At 39.7% G+C, this 20,972-nt stretch overlaps 2 protein-coding genes across 2 annotated transcripts; both read right to left on the bottom strand.

The window, feature by feature from the left end:
* Positions 1 to 3,538: 3,538 nt before the first annotated feature.
* On the bottom strand, positions 3,539 to 10,458 carry LOC118785343 (vesicle transport protein SFT2B-like). The gene is made up of 8 exons (XM_036539937.1): positions 10,257 to 10,458; positions 9,405 to 9,494; positions 8,492 to 8,577; positions 7,923 to 8,004; positions 7,388 to 7,423; positions 7,139 to 7,197; positions 6,845 to 6,874; positions 3,539 to 6,442 (listed from the first exon to the last, which is right to left on the bottom strand). Exons 1-8 carry the CDS (start codon positions 10,320 to 10,322, stop codon positions 6,403 to 6,405), a joined length of 489 nt encoding a protein of 162 aa, XP_036395830.1. The 5' UTR covers positions 10,323 to 10,458; the 3' UTR covers positions 3,539 to 6,402.
* A 2,080-nt stretch (positions 10,459 to 12,538) lies between these two features.
* LOC118786190 (transmembrane protein 45A-like) lies at positions 12,539 to 19,333 on the bottom strand. Its single transcript, XM_036541279.1, has 6 exons — positions 19,168 to 19,333; positions 14,565 to 14,768; positions 13,892 to 14,104; positions 13,213 to 13,397; positions 12,972 to 13,117; positions 12,539 to 12,646 (listed from the first exon to the last, which is right to left on the bottom strand). Exons 2-6 carry the CDS (start codon positions 14,752 to 14,754, stop codon positions 12,553 to 12,555), a joined length of 828 nt encoding a protein of 275 aa, XP_036397172.1. The 5' UTR covers positions 14,755 to 14,768; positions 19,168 to 19,333; the 3' UTR covers positions 12,539 to 12,552.
* Between the last annotated feature and the right edge of the window lie 1,639 nt (positions 19,334 to 20,972).

Genomic DNA, 20,972 nt, shown 5'->3' with positions numbered 1-20,972 from the left:
TTAATTCTTTTAACTTGTTTTAAAAGCTGACTCACATGAAAACACAGGTGTAAATTTTTCAAAAATACAAAATCATTTCATTAATACAACACAAAACAGAAACTAGCCAGTCAGAATGTAGCCACAGCCAAGCTACTCACACTTATACACCTAAAAGCTCTCAAGCCACACACCTGTATTTAATAGGCTGTTGATTACACAAGTGAGGCTCATTCACCAATTGCTGGTTAAGACAGCCAATCACAATCACAATGACAATTAACCTGTTTTGAAATGTAATTGATTGAAGTAGATCAGCTATTGATAGACTTGAAATGGTCATTGAAACAAGAATCTTTAGTTATATATTTAACAAATAACCAACAATTAAACAATTAAAACAGGGGAGACAGATGAAGTTCCCTCCTTTACAGTGCACTCTTTTGTTGTAGTTAGTTCTAGTGTTATTTGTCAGTGATAAAGTATTTTAAAATATCCACATATCCATATGTAAAAAATTGCCAGTTTAACAGGGAAAGTAACAAAACTACATTCAGTAATTTAGTCAGTAGACACTCCTATTCAAAGCAACCTTCAAAATATATGGGCCGATGGCTGTATCGTTACAGGGCTGTGGCCCAGTAACACATACTTGTGCCTTCAAGGTAATGTGTTAAAATCCATCTCATACCAAACTGGAAAGGTGAGCAGCACAATCCAATGACTCATATCGGGTCAAGGAAAATGAAGAGGAGAGGGCAGCTGAGGAACAGAGGCCAGAACAGCCCCTGGATCTGGAAATGGAGGAGCAGTGAGCAGGTGGTGACTATCAGTGCTCAGATGGTCAGCTCTATGGTAGAGCCTCCTGCCAGCATCTGTCCTGCTGACTGCAGTTCTCCACTCTCTTTACTGAGGAAGCAAAGAGAGTGTTTCTGCTGCAAAAGGTTTGAATTTCTCACAGAAGCAGTAAAATTGTTATTATTACTATGTACATAAACCGCACCTGTAAGGAAGACCAACCTGTTGTCTGAGTATGGTGATGATTTACTTTAGAAAGATTATCCCATCACACCCCCGAGGCTCAGCTGGCCAGGAGCTTCTGTTAGGTGAAAGCTGAGCCCTGTGGACTGGGTACAATCGCCGCCATGTCATTAGCCGACAATGACTGGAATCCCATAGCAGTGGAACAATATAGCTACTGTGGCACACTGCAGGGCTTGTAGTGTGAAGAATAGCCTTTGGCTGCGTATGAGTGTATCAGTTGATTGCATTTGTCTCACTTCAGCACTCCTGCACAAATACAGAGGTTGTTGCAGTGAGATGAGCGTAATGAGCAATTGTTGATACCAAAATCTGGTTACACAAAGGGAAACAAGAATAAAAAGGGTGTCAGAATGTCACATGCTCTCCCTTTACTGCGACAATTTGATGGCGGTCTGTTAATTCAGATCCTACTTCTGCTTTCTTGTTTAAATGCAGCACAAGGTCCACTGACAATGCTTTGTTCCGGGTATTCAACAATCTTGTGAGATTCCCGTCGTCAGCCTCCAAGCCACAGAACTCACTCATATCTTTATGGCGTTGCTTATTCTCGCAAACACACGCCCTTAAGTGCATCATTAAATTTCTCATTATATTCTACTCAAGCATTTTGGCAGATGACTGTCAGCAATTAGCGTATTACAGTCCTAAATTTATTCTGTTTAAAAGGATTGTGCAACATATAACATAGGAAACAAATGCAAATTATACTGGGAATGATTAAGGCCCCTGCGCCATTTTTCACCCAGAAACTGATTATAAACATGCAGGACCTTAGCCTTGTCATTGGGTTACACTATAGAGATTTCTCTCATAGACCTCCATTTTATAAACCTAACCCTGACCCTAGTTCCCCTCTAAATGTAACCCTAAATTTGACCCTAAGCCTAATCCTAAATCTAGCGTGTGATCAAAACACAGTTGTTGCCATATCTGTAGCTCTTACGGCATCCCTAACTCTAGCCTTGGTCTAACCCTAATTTCAGCCTTAACCAAAACCGTAACCCTAAATCCACAAAAAACCTAACCAAACCCACTAACCTCTGCCCAACCCCAACACTAACGTAAACCCAGCCCTTTAACCTATCCTAACCCTAAACCCATATCAACCCAAACCATAACCTTTATTTAAAAATAAAAAAAGTGAATTCATGCTCACATCATCTCAAAACTGAGGGCTGATGCCTGGGTTGAACTCTTCATCTCTGCATGTTACTTCCTGCTCTCTTCCTTAGATGTAAGAACAGTAAGGGGGACAAATGATGTGTGCCAGTGCATGGGCCCTCCATAGGATGGGATTTCATTGTTTTTTCCTGCTTGTAACTTTAACCATAACCCTAGTCTAATTTCATGTTTTATGCAATGGCTACGACATTCCAAAAAGAGACCTACCACACACCAAGTAATAAAACTGCCACATAAAAAAAAAAACATGGGGGAACAAAAATTATATGGACCGTCTATCCATATCACTGAGCCCACAACATCTGCAGATGCACAGTATGCGTGCAGCCTAAGATCAGAGGTTCTGTTTTCCCATACATCCGCAGCAGGGAGTCTGGTCTTACAATGGCTGCTTTTCAGAATGTTGGCAGCTTGCTGGGAATGTTGTGTCACAGCATTCCCTGCGGTGCTGAAAGCTCACTCTTAGCACAGATTGTGGCCCTGTCTCAATCCGCACACTTGAGCCATTTACCATATGATCTGAGCGTACTCACATAAACTTCCAGCAGCTTAGGATGTCCCAATTCATGGTGCGTAAGCGCACAAAGACAGGGCTGCATCCTTCCTGATCCCTTCTCTCAAGTTTGATTTTCTGAAAGGAACTGTTAATCCCTCCTATACGATCACTGGAAACAGCAATGAAGAAAGGCAAATCAACAAATTATTAGTAATTCTGTAAAATATTTTGACTCCAACCTACACCTTAATGTAATTACCCACAAGTGTCCATTCATACCACTAAGCCATTTATCTAGCATTAGTTCAGTTAGTGCTTAAACAGTCTGTCATCTTAACCTGTCTCAAGTGTCAAGACGATCACAATTCAACAGAACAGCAAATCACTGTCATGCTGCTGAACTATACAGAAACAAATTACTGCATGCTATTTTCTTTTTTTTTCCCAAGGAGAAATACCACACTTACAGAATCACTACACAATGGAATGTCCAACATAAGGGTAATGTCTTTATTAAATAACCAAGAAAATAGCACAATCAAATACACATGTTGCACTGCATTAAATTTACTGAAAAATGTGGTAATTTACAAGCATATTACTTAGTAGTGCACGTCCAACACTGCACATCAAAGAACATAACTTTCATGACCCTATGAACATGATACAGTCAGGGTGAAATGCCATTTTTCAGGAAACAATAGAGGGACAGGGAAATGTGGTGTGCCCCAACACAGGGCAAAGACAGGATAAAAAGGGGCTAACTAGAAAAGAAACCTCCAGAAAAGGACTAGTGTATGGCAACAGCACACTCACAAGGAAAAGGCAGAAATTCAATGATCAGTGATCAAAAAACACAGTACATTTATTCAAGTAGTAGACATTGGAACAGATGAAAATAGCATTTTCATGTCACATGATGTCCCCCTTAGGGACGTTCTTTACATGTCTGTTGCCATTATGTTTAATTGCAAGGTAACAAGGTGTGCTTCCATAAAATTAAATGTTAACAGCCTTACAGTAAGCATTTGATTTGTATTGATGTACACATAAAAATGAAACAAAACATCAGCCTCTCTACTGGACTTCACACTTTACACACAGCCTGAAAAATAGCACATAAATTCCAACATACATCAGAACAGAGAGAATGTCAGGAACATTATGATGTAACTCAGAACAGTATTGTGCTCAATGCAGTATAAAAGTCGGTCCCATGTTATTTGCACTTATTTGCCTCTTGGTCATCTCATTTAAGATCCATTCCAAGATTTTCCATTTAAGATTTTTATATAAAATGACATACAAGCCCCTCCCCTGTACAAAAGCTGACAGTTAGAAAGTTATAAAGTTGTTTTACAAATAAAACAAATTAAATGAATACTAGCACATTTTTGAAAACACCAACCACCATTTCTCATAGTAACAGTAGTGTTGCATTCATCAAATCATTCTATAAAATAAACATTCTGCTACAAGCTCCAGAAGCAAAATAAAGGAAGTGACAAAAGTAGCAATTACTGCACAGCAAGCATATATTGACACTGAAGAAATGGCAGATTTTGTACTTGATACATTCAGCTCGCTTAAAGCAGTTTAAGTACAGGTGTCACATTCTCTGCTGGTACAACCAACAACACTGACAAGAGAAAGTAAATAGTACTTAGTACTTAGTAAGAGCAAACAGTAATTGTAAGTATCTTTAGCAACAAACAGGTATGAGGGGATATACAGCTAAATTGCTTACATATTCAATAAAACTTGAACAGAAAAAGCTTTGTAACTGCACAGTAAAATAGATTCAATCTAACTGTGATGCAATTTGTCTAAGTTTTTTGTTTGTTTCTGACATGGTGGTTACGGAAATGAATTAAAATGTGTCAAAACTGAGAAAAGTAACACTAGCTTAAAATGTGTTACAGAGAATTAAGACCTGCATAGTGGTAAGCATCCATCTGGGCTTTAATGAGGAAAAATGGATTTGATATGCTGCTGTCTGTTGAGGGGAAAAACAGAACCTACACGGCAGCTTGTTGTGTCCAAGTGGATAAACAATAGCGGTGAGATAAATTACTAATCAATAATTCAAAAAATTTAAAAACGTAGCTCAAACTCAGAATGAAAAAATTTCATGAAAAAATATTACTCCCTCATCTCACTCATGTCGGGGGGGAACTGCAAATCTGGAGGTCACAGACACATTAAATACATTGTGCAAAAATCAGTATTCTTACAAGGTCACTCTAAACTAGAGAGACTGGAGCAGAATTCCTGCTACAGCACAGCAAGGGGGACATGATCAGAGACAGAACAGCATCAGTGCTGCTCCCCACAGCAGAATAAGGACACATAGTCAGCTTCAGGAAACAGAACAATGCAGTCACATTGGAATGCACACAGTCACAAGAATCAAGCATGTAACAAAGACATTATGGTTTCAAGTTCACAGAATTACAGCTGTCTAGCATGTTAAATTTAAGAGCAGAAAGTACACCTCTGTGCATCTCATTCAGAAAGCACTTGCGCTTTAATCTAGGAGATGCTGAAACACAGAGAAAGCATTTGACAGGCCAAAACAAGCAGACATCCACCAGAATAGTATTCCCTTGGTAAATACTTGATACAGCAAGCTGGACACTTTCTCTAGGGTTCACTTTCCAATGCATTTTACAATGACCTTTCACAACATAAAATAAAATTGAAATAGTTACAAGAGAGATCCCCTGTATACACTCATATAGCCCTATATCTTAAGTTACAATGCATTTGAGGCTGGACATTTCTATAGAAAAACAATGTTAGGTCCCCTTTCAGACTGAGGTATGTACAGCATAGTGTTAGGTCTTCAGCAAGTATGTTTTAGGCATGTTTCCCCTCTGTAGACAATAACTGCACATGTTTTCCTTTCAGCTGTAACACTAAAACATGTGTCACAATCACCATTGTGACTTCACGATCAATATACTATTTATTTCAAATAGAAAGTTGCATAAACTTGAAAGCAGTATTTTGCTATGCCTAATCAGATGGCTGAAGTATATAAAATCACCAAAACTATGACCAAAGCTTTTAAAACCCTACACCGTTATCTACAACAATCTGCCATTTTCCTTGCATTAAATTTGTTTGATCATTACTTTAGGAGTAGGCAAAGAAAATAAAACACACACATACTAACTCACCCAAAATGCATTATACAATCATATATACATGAAACGATGGTCCTTCAATAGTTCTTTGCGTAATCTCCATGTAAGACACAGATAGCTTCAGTCTGCAGGTACTAAAAAGTACAGTATGTAGATAAAAAGCACAGTCCAGTAAGAGTTAAGGACACTATGTATGCACTCACCAGCTGGTTACAGCTGAAGTCTGACAGAAAATTAAATCCAAACTCAAACCAAAGCCCCATCTCTCCTTTCAGCTAGTGTGGTCAAACTACTACAAGAAATGGTACAAAATACCTACTAAACAATTTATCCTGTGTAAGGCATCTCTTTTTTTTCATTTGTGCATGTTTTCATACAGTATTCATGACAGAAAAACATGATATTGATGCCGTTTTGCTAGGAGGCGGAGACAAGTTGGTGTGGCATCCATTTTGGTTCTCCTCAAGGGCCTAAAAGAAATGACAGGGATGTGGAGAGACCCAGACTGGACAAGGGGGCAGAGGACTCCGCTTGTCATGGAAGCACAGGTCTTCACTTTATGCAGAGGGTAAACAACTTCAGAATCGCATCTCTGAAAGAAGCAGCACATCAGATAAAGGCCTCAATCTTCATATCATCCACCACATTAAAAGCAACACTGACGCTTAAACTGTACTGTGTTCAACACACTTGCATGTCACGCAGAATAAACCACACACCCTGGAGGTACAATTCCAACACAATATTTTCACTGTTCTGGTTAACTGTTCATGTTACGTCAAATTAAGAGACAAACCTAGTTCTGTGATTCATTTTAGAGCAGTCTGTAGTTATCTACATGCAGTATATCCCAGCATATCACAGGCAGTCATCATGTGTAAGCAACCTGCATTTCATTTACACCAACTGTTTTTTATATTCATATAATTTGCAACAATGAATAAAACAACAATCCAGATGACAGCACATACAGAAAAAAAGAACAAAAACTAACCTTGCAAATGGAATGTAGGACAGGCCATACCTAATAAGCAAAGAAAAGCAGAATTACCCCCAAAAATACACACCTACTGTGTTCTTCCCTCTGCTTTGAAATTGTAAGGACAAGCCCAGTGCAAGTTTAGACAAATACACTAATATTTACACAGTGTTATACAGTGTTAATATCTTACTAAATATTTATAAAATGTATACATACACACACACACATAAATAATCAAAATTGTGCAATATAGTAGCCCCAATGCTTAATTTAACAGTAAATATGTGAGAAGAAAGCATTACTCACCAAGCAAATGCCAAGAATTGTAAGATGCAAAACAGCAAAGCAAGACCAAAGTTCTTCCACTGACAAAGCAAACACATTTGTTACAAAAACAAGACAAAGGGAACAATAGATCAACTACTGCTGTGTTAATTACTATTTGGTGTAGGGAGGATGTATGTACATCATCAAATTGACAAGTATAATACTCCTGATGACAAAATGTGAATTGCACCAATGCACCATGCTTATTAAAATCAAAGATTCACTCACCCAAAAGGCAGCACAGAGAGTCAGGGCAAGGCACAACTATGACACAAACACAGAAACGTCACTTGCTAAGTAAGCATACATACTGTGGAGCTGTAACATACAACACACATAACACTGAGGGGCTCCAACAATAAGAAATGATTTTGATCAGAGAGTATCAACCTGCATCCAACATAATTAATATCACATATTTTACAGTAAAAGATTGAAACGGCTGCAAAACACACATTTCACATGTGTATAAGATCTGTCATCTACAGTGGCTACTTTAGTCTACTCTTCATTCATATGCCATTGCTTCTGTCTGTTGTTTGGTCTAGCACACAGTAAAGACACCTCAAATGGCAGATGCCTTCCCCTGTGATAAGCATGTTGCCTGTGCTCCCTTTGGCAGATCACAGAGGTAGAGGAAACCTCTCAGAGCTTCTGGGGCTCTCAAATGACCTAGTTAGCAAAGGCACTCACTCCAAGCCCATGATGAGCCCCATAACCCAGACATTACTAGTTGGGGTCTGAGCTGTGTCACATGTCTCACCAGCATGATGATAGTGGCCAGGGCCCGGGTCTTATCACACATCCTCTTCAGTTGTTTCAGGGGTCCCAGCAGAAACATGGTGCTGAAGGCACAGTAATACAGTAAGTCAGCCATATGCCCCAAGAAAGGTCTACCCAAAGATAAATCATTGCATCCCTATAAGGGGTGGGTTACAACTCCTGAGAACTTCCACCGGTATAAAAGGGTTCCACACAGTAACCGGGGGAACACATAATAAAACAGTTGTTTTAAACCAATGTGAGGGGGTTAGATGGATGACAACAGCTCTCAGATGAGTGATTGTATTAATCAATGAAGTTCAGAGGGGTGGGAGTGTAGTATAGTGGTAAGGAGAAGGACTTGTAACCAAAAGGTTGCTGACTCAAATCCCTGCTGGGGCACTGCTGTTTTATCCTTGGGCAAGGTACTTAACCCAGAACCGCCTCAGTAAATACCCAGCTGTATCAATGGGTGACATATCAAAAAAAATTGTCACCTGGAGAACAGCATCTGCTAAATGCCAATACTGTAATGTAATGTAAACGGATGGCAACAATGAAAAGGCTTACCTGGCCAGAGAGGCAATATTGCCGAAGGTGTAAAAGACGATGAACAGAATCAACCCGAGATGTGGAATCCAGAGTAAACATACCCCCTGAGATGTGACATGTGAGATGGCATGTAAAATGGAACATGATCATTTAATATTTCATGCTGAGTCAAAGCATGAACACATTCACTTCTTTAGCTATGTTCTGACAGGAGAAAAAATGAGAGCTCCTGTTCTCTTAGCTGTGAAGTTCAGAACTGGAAGGAATATTAATTCACACACAGAATGCAAACAAATTTTAAACAGACAACTCAAGTATTGAGAGAGAAGTAGCCTACATATATTATATGATTACAGTCTTAAATTACAAACTTGCAAGACCTGTTTTGTTGACTTACTTTAACAGGTCATTCTTTTTTCCCTTAACTGGGATCTCAGTCCTCTTTCATCTGTTCATCCTCTCTTAGATAAATCGTCCACACATTTACATTACTTAAACAATGAATGACTAAAGCCCACTGAACCTAAGCAGGTAATATTAATAATAATGGCCAGAATGAGTGTCAGCTGAATCAGTATAAAAATATCACTCAAAACCCATGGGCAAAAATGACAACTGCTATTAACTGCATGTGAAAGGGCACCTGCTGGAAAGTCAGCTGTTCTAACAATGTAAGCAATCCTTCCTGGGAGCATTCCTCAAAGCGGGCCAAACCAGTCGCACCTCCCTTTATCAGACTATCCACAGTCATTCAAACTATTTGTTTCATTCAGGAAGCAAACATAAGGAACTTAATCAATGCATCTTTCCAAACAGGAATAAGAACTTCAATTTAAGGAATGGTACAGTATGGTAAAAACATTTCTGTAATGTACATGGTCATGACATTGAAAGAATCAGGAAGGTAAACGTCACTTTCTCGTCTACTCACCATAACTGAGCAGATCACGCCGATTACGAAACAAGCGATGAACCCCTTCACTCGTGTACCCCAGCCTAGGGTTGAGGCTTCGTTCGCTGCCTGACAAGGGAATATTAGGACGCTATTGGGTGATGCAAACAGGTGTAAATCTTTGGATGAGTATTAATATACTTGGTGCCCACTCATGATCCCGTGGGTTTCAGAGGTGCCTCTCAACCAGAAGGCTTGACATCTGTCTAGCATCAATGACTCAAGGCCCCATCCAGATTAATGACTTCAATTAATCAGCCAAGACCTGAATGAAGACCTGAACCCAGGTATCTCACACAGACACCACGGCATTAATAGCGACGGTACAGAACTGGCAACTATGCTAATCTCTCTGATCTGTAAAACCTTTTAGCCTACATTGTGCGCCAGTAATTATGTTTTGTCATAACCACCCGTAGGATGCCAGCCATTTATGGCAAAATAAGAAACCGGAAAACGGTGAATGAATACGGTAAAGGAAAATGACATCCGTCTGGATGTCTTTTATTAAAACAATCATAGTGATTGTCTGTGTGCTAAGGCTGCAAATGACTTACTCCACATTACATTCGATACTCCCTCGATTAGCCATAATCGACAGTTTCACTTTCTTCTTCTTCTCTTCTTACTACGTCTTACTGAGAGATGAATCAAAACACTGGTCCTCTTTATTGTTTGCTACACTTTTATTTCGCTAAAAAGTACAATCAACGTAGCAAGTTGGTTAACGTTACAATGCAAGGCATGGAATTGGCGACTTCTAAGGCACACACTTGCTAGCAAGCTACTAGCATCGTCGGCATCAAGAATGTTGTACGCATTTAACGTTACCTGCAATATGTTGAGGTCGTCATTGTTTCCATCTTGGCCACTCAAAACTTTCTTTAGTTTGTCCATGAAATTAAGCGCACGTTTTGCGTTTGCTCTATAGTCCCAAAGAGCTCAGCAGCTGGGAGTCTTTGTTATTAGATTTTGAAGTTCTCCTGCTTTTTTCTCCGTCTCCCTGTTCTGAAGCAACAGGTGAATTCAGCTACTTCCGTCGTTCTGTAGCTACGGAAACACATACGTCACCCACAACTAATACAGTATACCCCAGCGCCATTACGCGATAGCTGATCAGTTTGTAATTTTGATTTGTATTTGATTTGTATTGTTTATTTTATTATTATTTTTTTTTTGCCTGTTACTTAAATCCCTAAAAGCCACACAATCACTGACCGGACCGTAAGAAATAACCAGGTCTCTTAAATCGTCTTGCATTATACACAAAAATAACAATCATGAATGAAGAATAATAATCGCAATTCTTCCTCCTCCTTCTTCTTCTTCATGAATACTTCCATAATTTCATGTGAGATACGGGAAAGACATACATGTCCATTTATTTGGAAATTTTATAAATTTAGCATGGCCTATATCCAAAGCTTAACATTCAGTATGTTTACTGATTTAAATACAATTGTAAAATTAATGAGAAATTATTACTCAGCCATTGAAAAAATTGTTATTGAAAATGGACATGTCCTAAAAATACAACCATATGAGAATATGACCACAAGAATTCAAGAGGACTGTGCTGATGAGACTCAGTCAGGAGTCAAAAATACCTGACCACAGTGTGGCTCTCAGTAACTCCATTACAACTGCTTTCCTGTTTCCTGTTGAGTAAATACCTGCGCTGAATCACATGCAAAAAAAGAGAATGAAGCCATGCTGTTGTGAATTATAAAGCTATATTATAAAGCTGATGCACTGAGCTTAAAATATTCCCAGCCTGAATAGTAAATTTTGAAATGTGCTTGTATAAATACACAGGATATGAAAATTGTTTCTTACATACATTTCACACTTTGGTGAAAGTAAAAAAAACAAACTGTATCATGAGCACCATTTACATAAATTTCTTATGACAATTAACAAAATACAATGAGATTGTTTGCTTGCAACATTAAATATAGTAAATAATTAAATACATAATATGGCAAAATCTAAATTTTAAGGATACAGCCCATTTTGCATAAACCAATCCATGATCTCACAATTTATTTTAAAAAATCACAATAAGATACTGGCACTTATTTTATTCAATACTTTTTAGGTTTTTCATTTGGAGTACCAACAGTTGAAATGCTGTCCCAAGAAAACATAAAGCTAGTACCGAGAGATGGTTTTTGCTTGAAAAAATGAATAGTTATATAAAAACAGAAGAAAAGGCTTTAAGAACAGAACCACTAATGTGGAACAGTGGAAGTCTCAGAAGAATGCCATAATATTCTGCTGAATGACACAGATGTATGTAGTGACTGATGACTGATAACACTAATGTAATTATCAGTTAATGAATTACAGTGTCCATTTAATGACTTTTTGAACATTTTTGAGTAACAACTTATTTTAAACCTTCCTATTTACACTGGAATAAAACATGTAAAGGTTCAAGAGGTATCCAGGAACATCATTTAGTTGCACCTGCAGTGTTGTCCACCTGATGGCAGTATAACACTATCTAATTCAAACGTTGGAACCACAAGGGTGTATGAACAAAGGTAAATAAACAATTTACAGCTCATTCACAAACATTTTAAACTCTCACTGACATTAACCCTCTGGGGAAGTGAAGCATTCCCTTCATGCGAGGACAGCAATAGTGCAGAAACCTGCTGAAGTACATCTAAAACCAATGATTCAATCTGGTTTCATTTACTCAGCATTTTCACTTGATCAGGGCAATACCAAGAGAATGAGTATCCCCAGGCTGTGAAATGACCATGAGGTGAGGTTAACACTGCAGAGACAGGCCCTGGTGCCAGCCTGTTCACACTGAAGTGTGAATGCTAACCCGGGCAAAAGGGTGTGGAATTGTTTTGGGTCGGAAGTGAAATGCTGAGCGGGACGGAATTCTAGCTCTGTGCTCTAATGAAAGGATGTAACGCCTTGCCAGGAGATTGGTCAATTGCACTCTGTCTCTAATTATGCACACTGTGCCAAGCTGTGGGGGAGGAAGGCAGGGGCTGCGTTCTCCTCAGCAGACTGAAAGCCTGGATGGGATGGCTGGCTTCTCTCAGCCTGAGATCTCAGTGCAGAATGATGCCTGTCTGTGGGAAGGGGGGAGGGGGGTGTATGGGCACTAGATCTCATCCTCTGACTCCTGCTCCTTGTCTGTGGTTTTTAAAAGGCCCATTTCCATTGGGGGAGTTCTTCTCAGCTTGGACCGTACAACCCTGCAAGGAAGAACAATGTATAAATATACACAACGCAACTGCTTTGTGAATGTTCAACGACTCAGTTTTGATTATGTCTGAGATCATGTAAATGGAGGTGATTTCTGTTGGGTAAGGTCAGAGCATTCATTGTGTCTGGATGCCTGAATCAGTATCTGAGGCTTCAATTGTCTAGAAAATGTTCTGGTAAATATCAGTAAACACACAGGAAATTGTGAGGTACTCTATCAAGCCCATTAAGTCAACAATCATTTACAAGGCAGATGTATAAACGCTATCCATGTGTATGTGGGTATAAGCTGTACAGTAGGAGGGTGGTTCTCACCAGCTGACAGTGCAGTACACAACAGTGACAGTGAGCAGAGCAAAGGCAAAGTGCCAGCAGTAGCACATGGTGATGAACATCATATTGTTGTGGTCCTTCTGGTCCCACTCTGCCGGTCCACTCGGGGGGTAGAGCACGAAGCCAATCTGCAGGAGGGAGAGAGGCTCGAGAGTGTCACAAGATACAGATGGGGTGTCACATGACTGAACACCTACACACACACACACACACACACACACACCTGCCAGAACCAGCTCCCTTGCAGCAAACACAGTGTGGCTCTCAGTAACTCCAGCAGCACGTTCCCCCGGTGAAAGACCTCCAGGAAGGCAGTCAGCGCCCCTCCGAAGATGGCATACAGAAGCAGCTGGTGAACGTGCACATCCAGCATGGTCCGACCGTGCAGGTGGTATAAGAACAGGAACCCTGAGGAACAGGAGAGAAGAACAAATGGAGAGAGGGATGGAGACTGCTAATGCTGCATATTCAAGCAACTCTTCATATATCCCAACAGCATTTGAATGTGTATCCAGTGAAACTACTGAAGCCCCATCACATTGGAGGTAAGCTATTGCTCTCCTCTTTCAAAGAGGTGGACATGCAAAATGCATTGTGTACCAAATGCATGCTGTAGCAAATGCAGTCTGGGTAGGAAATACAGTTAATCCTCTGCCCCTTGCTTTCTCTGTCTATTTCTCCTATATCTGGAGAGTGACTGCAGAGGTCAGTCAACAGTGGAACACTGATTTAGGAGAGAGCTTAGGGTGGAAATGAGCAAGGCAACCTGAAAGGCAATGTAAAAAAGTGTAAACAAAGTGCACAATGTAAATGTAACAAAGCAGACATTTGAGGCCCTCTCTGAGTACTGCTGAAGTTTGCCAAAATTAGGGGAGTGTCACATGTTGCATCCCTCCCCTTACCCTCAGTAAAAAAGGCAATGCCCAGCATCATGCGGTCCAGGGCAAGGGGGGCAGCCTCCGTGGCGTGGACGGTCAGCGACACGGCCCCCGCCAGCCCGAAGAACAGGTACATGGTGGCATGCTGCCAGTTCATCAGCTGATCCCAGTGCTGGCTGGCGTAGTCGTAGAGATGCAGCCGGGGTCCACCAACCGCAAACTGCTCTGCCAGCATGCCTGGGTTCAGAGAGAGTGGTTCACATGACCAGGCATCAGGTGACAAGGGGTGTGTCAATACTCTAAATACAACTTCATTTATTTTAGCAGCAGTTATTTAGATTCAATTTCTACCAATGTATACATGACAAAGAAGTGTGTATACATTTGCAAGAAAAGGGTAATTACATATGGTAACACCTCTTTCCAAGATTAGATTAGATTCTAGAAGTGTAATATGGTAGTAAAGTAAAAGTATGGTAGTAAAGTAAAGTAAAATTTTACATCTCAGCACAATTTAACCAATGAACTGAACAAGGTGATGTCACACTGCTTGTCAACCTATGGTACACCAGAACTGGAAGCTTGAACAGTGCTTCTACAAATAAGCTGTGCTGTGGCTATACAAAGCTCTGCAGTTCTGATTAACAAAATGTGGCACAACTTTAAGAACATAATCTTAATGTAAGGGCTTGCTTACCAATCATAGAGAAGGACAAAATGACAGAGCCCTCGATAACCTCCAGGCGGCGCTGTGCAGCCCTGCTGGTCAAGCGCCCTGCACCTTTGTTTCTACGGGTGGCATACCAGAGAGAGAACTTCCCTGCCCACCAAAGCCCCACGATCAGGAACAAGGTGCCAGGAAGGGCATGGCCCTTAAAATTACCCATGATCCTCCCTGCCCCTGAAACAGCAGAGATGAACAAAATTCACTTTGTATCATATGACAATGACAGTTATAAAACTACACAATAGCATCATTACATTCCCTCTACATGTTTCTCAATCCTACTCCTGGAGCCCCCCTGTCCTGCATGTCTTCTATCTATCCTTGCTCCAAGCACACCTGATTGAAATGATTAACATGCTCTTGATTAAATCAGCTGTTCTCAGCTAATCAAAAGTGCCACTGATGAGTTCAGTCAGGTAGGTAGAGCAGGGAGATATAGAAAACATGCGGAGCAGGGGGCCCCAGGAGGAGGATTGAGAATCAGTGCTCTAGTACACGAAAGAACGTAGCTTGGCAGATGGAACTCCCTTAAAATGTTTGACTGCAATTTGACATCTAAAAGTAAATGTGAACATGTATAAACTGCTCCCTCCACACAGATTACAGCCCATTTAAATAAGCACACTCATCACGGATAATCCACCTGCACAGTGGTCTTTATGGCGCTGTGTGAACACTTGTGTGCTCATGTGCATTTAAACAGCAAGCAAATACTGCACTTTCACACAAGCAAAGTCATACTTTCCAGTCCAGACTCCCATCTACACAGGTGCCAAAATAGAACACTCCCATGCAGACACACTGTGAGGCGTTTATTCGCATGCCAGGGTTGGAGGGCTGTAACCGAGTACAAGGATTATTTTCTCTGCTGTTTTTCTTCCTTCCTGCACATTCTAACGGATCCAGAGACTCTTGGCAGCTACACCCCAGAGAACAAACGAGGCTCCAGCAACTGGGAGGAGAGCAGAAGTATGCCTGCGATTAAATTTAACAGGGCAATCAGAGCTAATGGAGCCTTTGAACAGCAGCCTTCTGGCTGACCTTGTCTCAATCAGCCTGCACAGGCAGGTACGGTCCTCAGTGATTGAGTCTGGAGTGGAAATGCTACACTGATCACCTCCCCACACCACTCTCCAGGCGAGGCATCTCCAGCACCTGAAACCTTCTTACTGCATTAGCTTATGATGTGAACCAAACAGATAAAAGGCCATGATCAAAGTGTGTGTGTGTGTCTCTGTTCATGAAAAGAACCAAACTTATACTGTTTTTCCATTCCAATCTTGATAATGTGATTAAAACTCATTTCCTGAATTTTTTTCTGTCTACAAAAAATTGGCCATAAAATTCAAACGGGAAATTCACAAAAACGATTATCTTCTAAGGTTTTAACTTTAAAATCTAAATAGGCTGAGTTAAAGATATGAAATTCAGTTATACTGTATAGATTTTATGTTGGTTATGTAGGATCAAATGCTGTGAAAGCCAATCCTCAGGGTGTTTATGCCTCATAATCCATGCTCACAGCTATATTATTGAATAATTTTGGCAATTTTTGTTCACACAAAAACGATAAGAATGTTTTTTTCTTTTCATACTAATTTCACATGTTCTTCCCAACTATTGCATCATCATGTTTACATGTGAATGTGACTCCAAACTAATTACAAAAAACACTTTAAATAGCACGGAGACTGAGGTACAAACCTCTGTTGCTACTGGCGTCTTTTCTGCAGCAAACAACCACCTTGTCTCTTTCCACTCACCTCTCAACAGCTCTGCATCTATTATGAAATCCAAAAGCTCTCTTTGATCCTTGGTTGTCTTGCATGCATCTCATTAATTAACACAGAGCTGACTGATGAGCTGATGGCCCACCAATGGTGCCAAAGTGGATAAACACACACACACACACATTCACCCATGTATATTACATAATGAAAGAGCTGAGAGGACTCCTGCATGACATGAACGTGTCCTCCAGTGGCACACACCGTCCCTTTAGTCTCTCTGGAAAGTGTCATTCTTCTGTGATATGCTAAATACCACAACCAATCTACAAAAGATAATGATAATGGGGAAAATATATGTTCATAGATCAGAGCATCAACCATGTTCTGACTGTTATGTTACCTCATTAAACTGAAATACACTACTTCTCAAAACATAACAGCTACCCCCACAAATAATAACTGCTACCTTCATGTTTGGGGTTATGAAAGCAATAAGAATCTCTAGAGGCGAGATCTGAACAGACACATGTCTCTTCAGTGTAACACCATCTACACTGCAAAGTTGTGTGCGGTCCTTGAGTCAAGAATCATGTTACGTACTGAACAGCACTTCAAAAACTACAATAAAAAAATCTACAGAAGTAAAAATAAAAGTGTTGCACTACTCCTAGTCATCCCCAACTGTTCTGGCTTAAAATCATTACAGGGACACCTGCACACACATATCCATTCTTACAGTACAACATTAGCAGATCTGCAGGTCTACACAGCAAAGTGTAACACTGATGCTTCAAATGTGCAGAATTTTTTTCAATAAAACTGCATTTTTTTGAAAATGACAGATTAATAAGAGATTAATACACTACAATTTACATACTCACTTTTCTATTTAAAACTTCTTTCACCAATTCACCAATGCATCAGCAAAAGTATCAACAGAGGATCAAGTCCCTGTCACAAATTATTCCTGCTGAAATTCCCTGGAGCAACTCTGCAGTGATTGACAGATTAGTGCACCAACAGCAGATGGGACTGTGCACAGACTTGTGAATACACTCTCAGTAGCATTATGATGTAGTTCACCAAACCAACATCATATGTTTTTTGGCTTTTTATTCGTTGTATACTGAAAACCACATTCCCAAAAAGGAGTACTGTGGTACAGTAAGCAGTCCAACCACACATTCAGAATGAGCAGCAAGCACTCAAAAGTCCACTTCCCATCATCCTCTGAGACACGCTTCCATCTCCATGGCGACGAACAACTGACTCTTGAGTGTCACTTTAAGGAGGGAGCTGTGCCTGTTGAGGTAATGCTGAGTGTCCCTTGGATGTAATGACATAACGGTTAAGTGCCTCTGTTAATTAAACAACACATCAGGGGGCACGTCTTCACTCAGTACAGGGGTTAACGCCAACACCGTGAGGCACAAATATGAGGATTTCAAACTAGCTCAGCCTTATGAAAAAAATACCTGTTTTATTTTAACTGCCACATTTCACTACCACCAGCTGTCACAGACTACCAAAATGTAACACAGATTTTTTTTCCCTGCCTACATCCAACCCAGGCGGCCCACCTAGATCTTTTTCTTCTGTTTTTTATTACCCCCTGTCCAAATTTGGTCATTGTTCAAAGTTTCACTGTTATCACTGTACAGGGCCTTTTTGTTGCAGTGTGAATCTGAATGGTGGGTCCGGTATGCATGCTTATATGTATGTCTGCAATCGAATGGACCAAACCTCACAGTGACAGGCAGCTGTTAACATAAGCCAAACAAGGGATGGGCCCACGCATGCTGTGAACTGAACATACAGTACCTTATACCGAAGTGTTGCCTCAGACTGTCCACAAGTATTACCTTGAACTGTGTGACTATCATTACTATGATAATTTGAGTTTGTTTGTGTTTTTTTTTGGGTGGGGGGTAAGTCTCTAAATAGTATGCCTATACACTCTCTTCCACATATTATTAAATAACTTACTATCAAAACTTAGTTACAATAGGGAAAATCTGTCCATTCATACGCCTATCTGACAAAATCATCAAAGTATATTAATCTCCAACAAAGCCAGTTATGTATGGGTTTTGACTAAACGTCCAGTGTTCATTAAAAATATTGCTCTTAATAGTGCCAATATATATAAGACTTTAAAGTTTACATTGAACTAATTACTCAAGTCTCCTTCAGCGAATCGCCAGTATGCATTCTTGCAATTTCTTTCCCAAAAAGAGGACCAAATGCGTTGTTTACCACCTCAGTACTAAAATATTCATTCAAATTCAATCGTATACAGCCAATTCATTCTAGAGATCGGTTAGAATTGGAGAAATTAACAAGGAACGAAATCAGCACAGGGACTCCCTTGGAAACTGAGTAGCGAGCATCACAGAGTTTTATCACGCTGCCCGGAGTTCCAAGCTTAACTCTCCGATTCTTCTGAAGCAGGAAGGATTTTTCAGATCGCGAATCGTTTTTAAAATGTTTAAAGAGGTCTTATCTCGCCCCACCGACAATTTCTTTCCTTATAATTACGGAAAACGACGTTGAGAGGGATGAAATTAGTCAAATGGGAGCTAAATCGTGTTTATACCCAATTGCTTACATTATGTCATTTTTTATACAAGAAACGTTGTGCGCATAAACATGTCTTTGAGAAAGTTAAATGTAAAAGCAGTCGTTTCGTGCATACATATACTGACGTGTGAGTGAAAAACGTATGTATTATGCTCGTAATACGTTATTAAGAATGTAAAAAAAAAATTTTTCGACATAAATTTACTTGCTATTTCGTTAATGTTCCGAGTAGCTCGGTCTAATTACTAAACTAATTTTCTTACCTTGACAACAGTCTTGGCGGTGCAAATGTTAGATATTCAAATCCACATTCCAGACACAACTGAATCCGCAGTGGGAATCCTTACTTATCCAATCTGTTGTTAAAATTTAATTAAAACCACTGAAAGTCTCCCCTCTGAGCGAGGCATAAAGGGGAAAAGCGGTGCAACTGCTTGAACTGTTTCACAACAAATTTTCCAAGAGGATGGTATATATTTTTCATTTTAGGCAGACCGCCCTAAAGAGATGTACGATTGGGTGAGATTGGCAGAATTACGTCGGTCCCTCATATAGTGATTGGTTAGAAATCTTTTCAGTCAGCTTCTGGGCTGGATTCCACGTGTGCACTTTCACTCCTGCAAGTCAATGGAAGAAATTAGAATAGAGCCAGCTAGAGAAGCCGCTCTTCTGTCTGGAATTCCAGATGTGTTTAGATGGAGGACCGAGATGTGCAATAACGTAACCAGGCGTTTTGTAACCTATGCGTCTGATTTTTCTTGAATGTTGTAGTTGCTTGAATGTAATAGTTCTTTGAATGTTGTATTCCTTGGATGCTTAAATCTTTCTTTGTTAACAATGCGGATTAACATTCTGAACAAATCAGATTCAGCAAAAGGTGCTTTTTTTTACAAAGACACATTCTACCGAGCACAATTGCAGTTTCTTATAGATATTTATATCTATATACACTTATCACAAACTATTTTAAAGTGTTCATATTTGTTAGAAAACTTTAACAGAATGTAGAAAGATAGTGTTTTTGAAATAACGGTGTGACGGTAAAAACAGTTTACCGTGAAAAGATTTTCTTAAAAAACAGCGGCCTCCTTGTGTTAGTTTTGGTAATCGTAAAAGAGGGAGGGACTGCGTCTGAAGTATTGTACGTGCAAGAAGTCACGACGCCCTACTTTGCGGTTTTGGACGGATGGAAGGAGTAGTTGGCAAAACTGCATGACCTCAAAATAAAGAATAAAAAAGTAAATAATTATTTAAAATTATATATATAATTTAAAATAATTATTTACTTTTTATTCTTTATTTTTGATATATATATATATTGTTACATTATATATTATTTACATTACATTATTTATATTTATATTAGTACGTCTACATTTAGTAATAGAGTTGTACAAATGCAACTCAACCAAAAACAACAGATATCACCTTATGTGACCAAAGTAACCTCACAAGAAGAAAATGGCAAATCATGTCATAAATCTAAGGCTTAAAAAGTTGTTTTTGTGGCATTGACACACAGTTTGTTTTTTCCCTTTGCCCTTCAGAAATGGGACTCCCTTGGAAATGTTAGTATGGAATTGGTTATTCTAAATGAAGGGGCTGTTGTTATGCTGATGCTAGAGCAAAAGACTCAACGACTAGGAACATACTACACATAGAGTATGGAGAGAAACTAGTCGTCTGGGTCCTGTCTGACCTAGCTGCTAATTATAAGCATTTGGGTGAAGTTGCTGTTTTATATAGCACAGACTACCACTTAGGATCATAACTACTGTTTGTTCCTGGTATATTCTTTCTAGTTCCAGTCCCCCCCCCCCCCCCCCAATGTACTGAACTAAGAAATATAGTACTACTACTAACACTATAGTAGGTACAACTGTACACACACTGACAGACTGTTATGATTCAGTCACAGTTTTTGTGTTATAAAGAAAAAGAGGTCATATCTCAGTAGTATTGGCATGCTTTGCATGAATACAAAGAAATAAAGAATCAGGTCCAATCAGATTTTAATAGTCTTGGCATGTTTCATGTTCAAATTAATAATTTAATTCTTTGTAACTAA

Source organism: Megalops cyprinoides, chromosome 11 (assembly GCF_013368585.1).
Source record: "Megalops cyprinoides isolate fMegCyp1 chromosome 11, fMegCyp1.pri, whole genome shotgun sequence".
In the NCBI taxonomy this organism is placed as follows: Eukaryota; Metazoa; Chordata; class Actinopteri; order Elopiformes; family Megalopidae; genus Megalops; species Megalops cyprinoides.
This window is presented reverse-complemented; position numbering and strand designations above follow the sequence as displayed.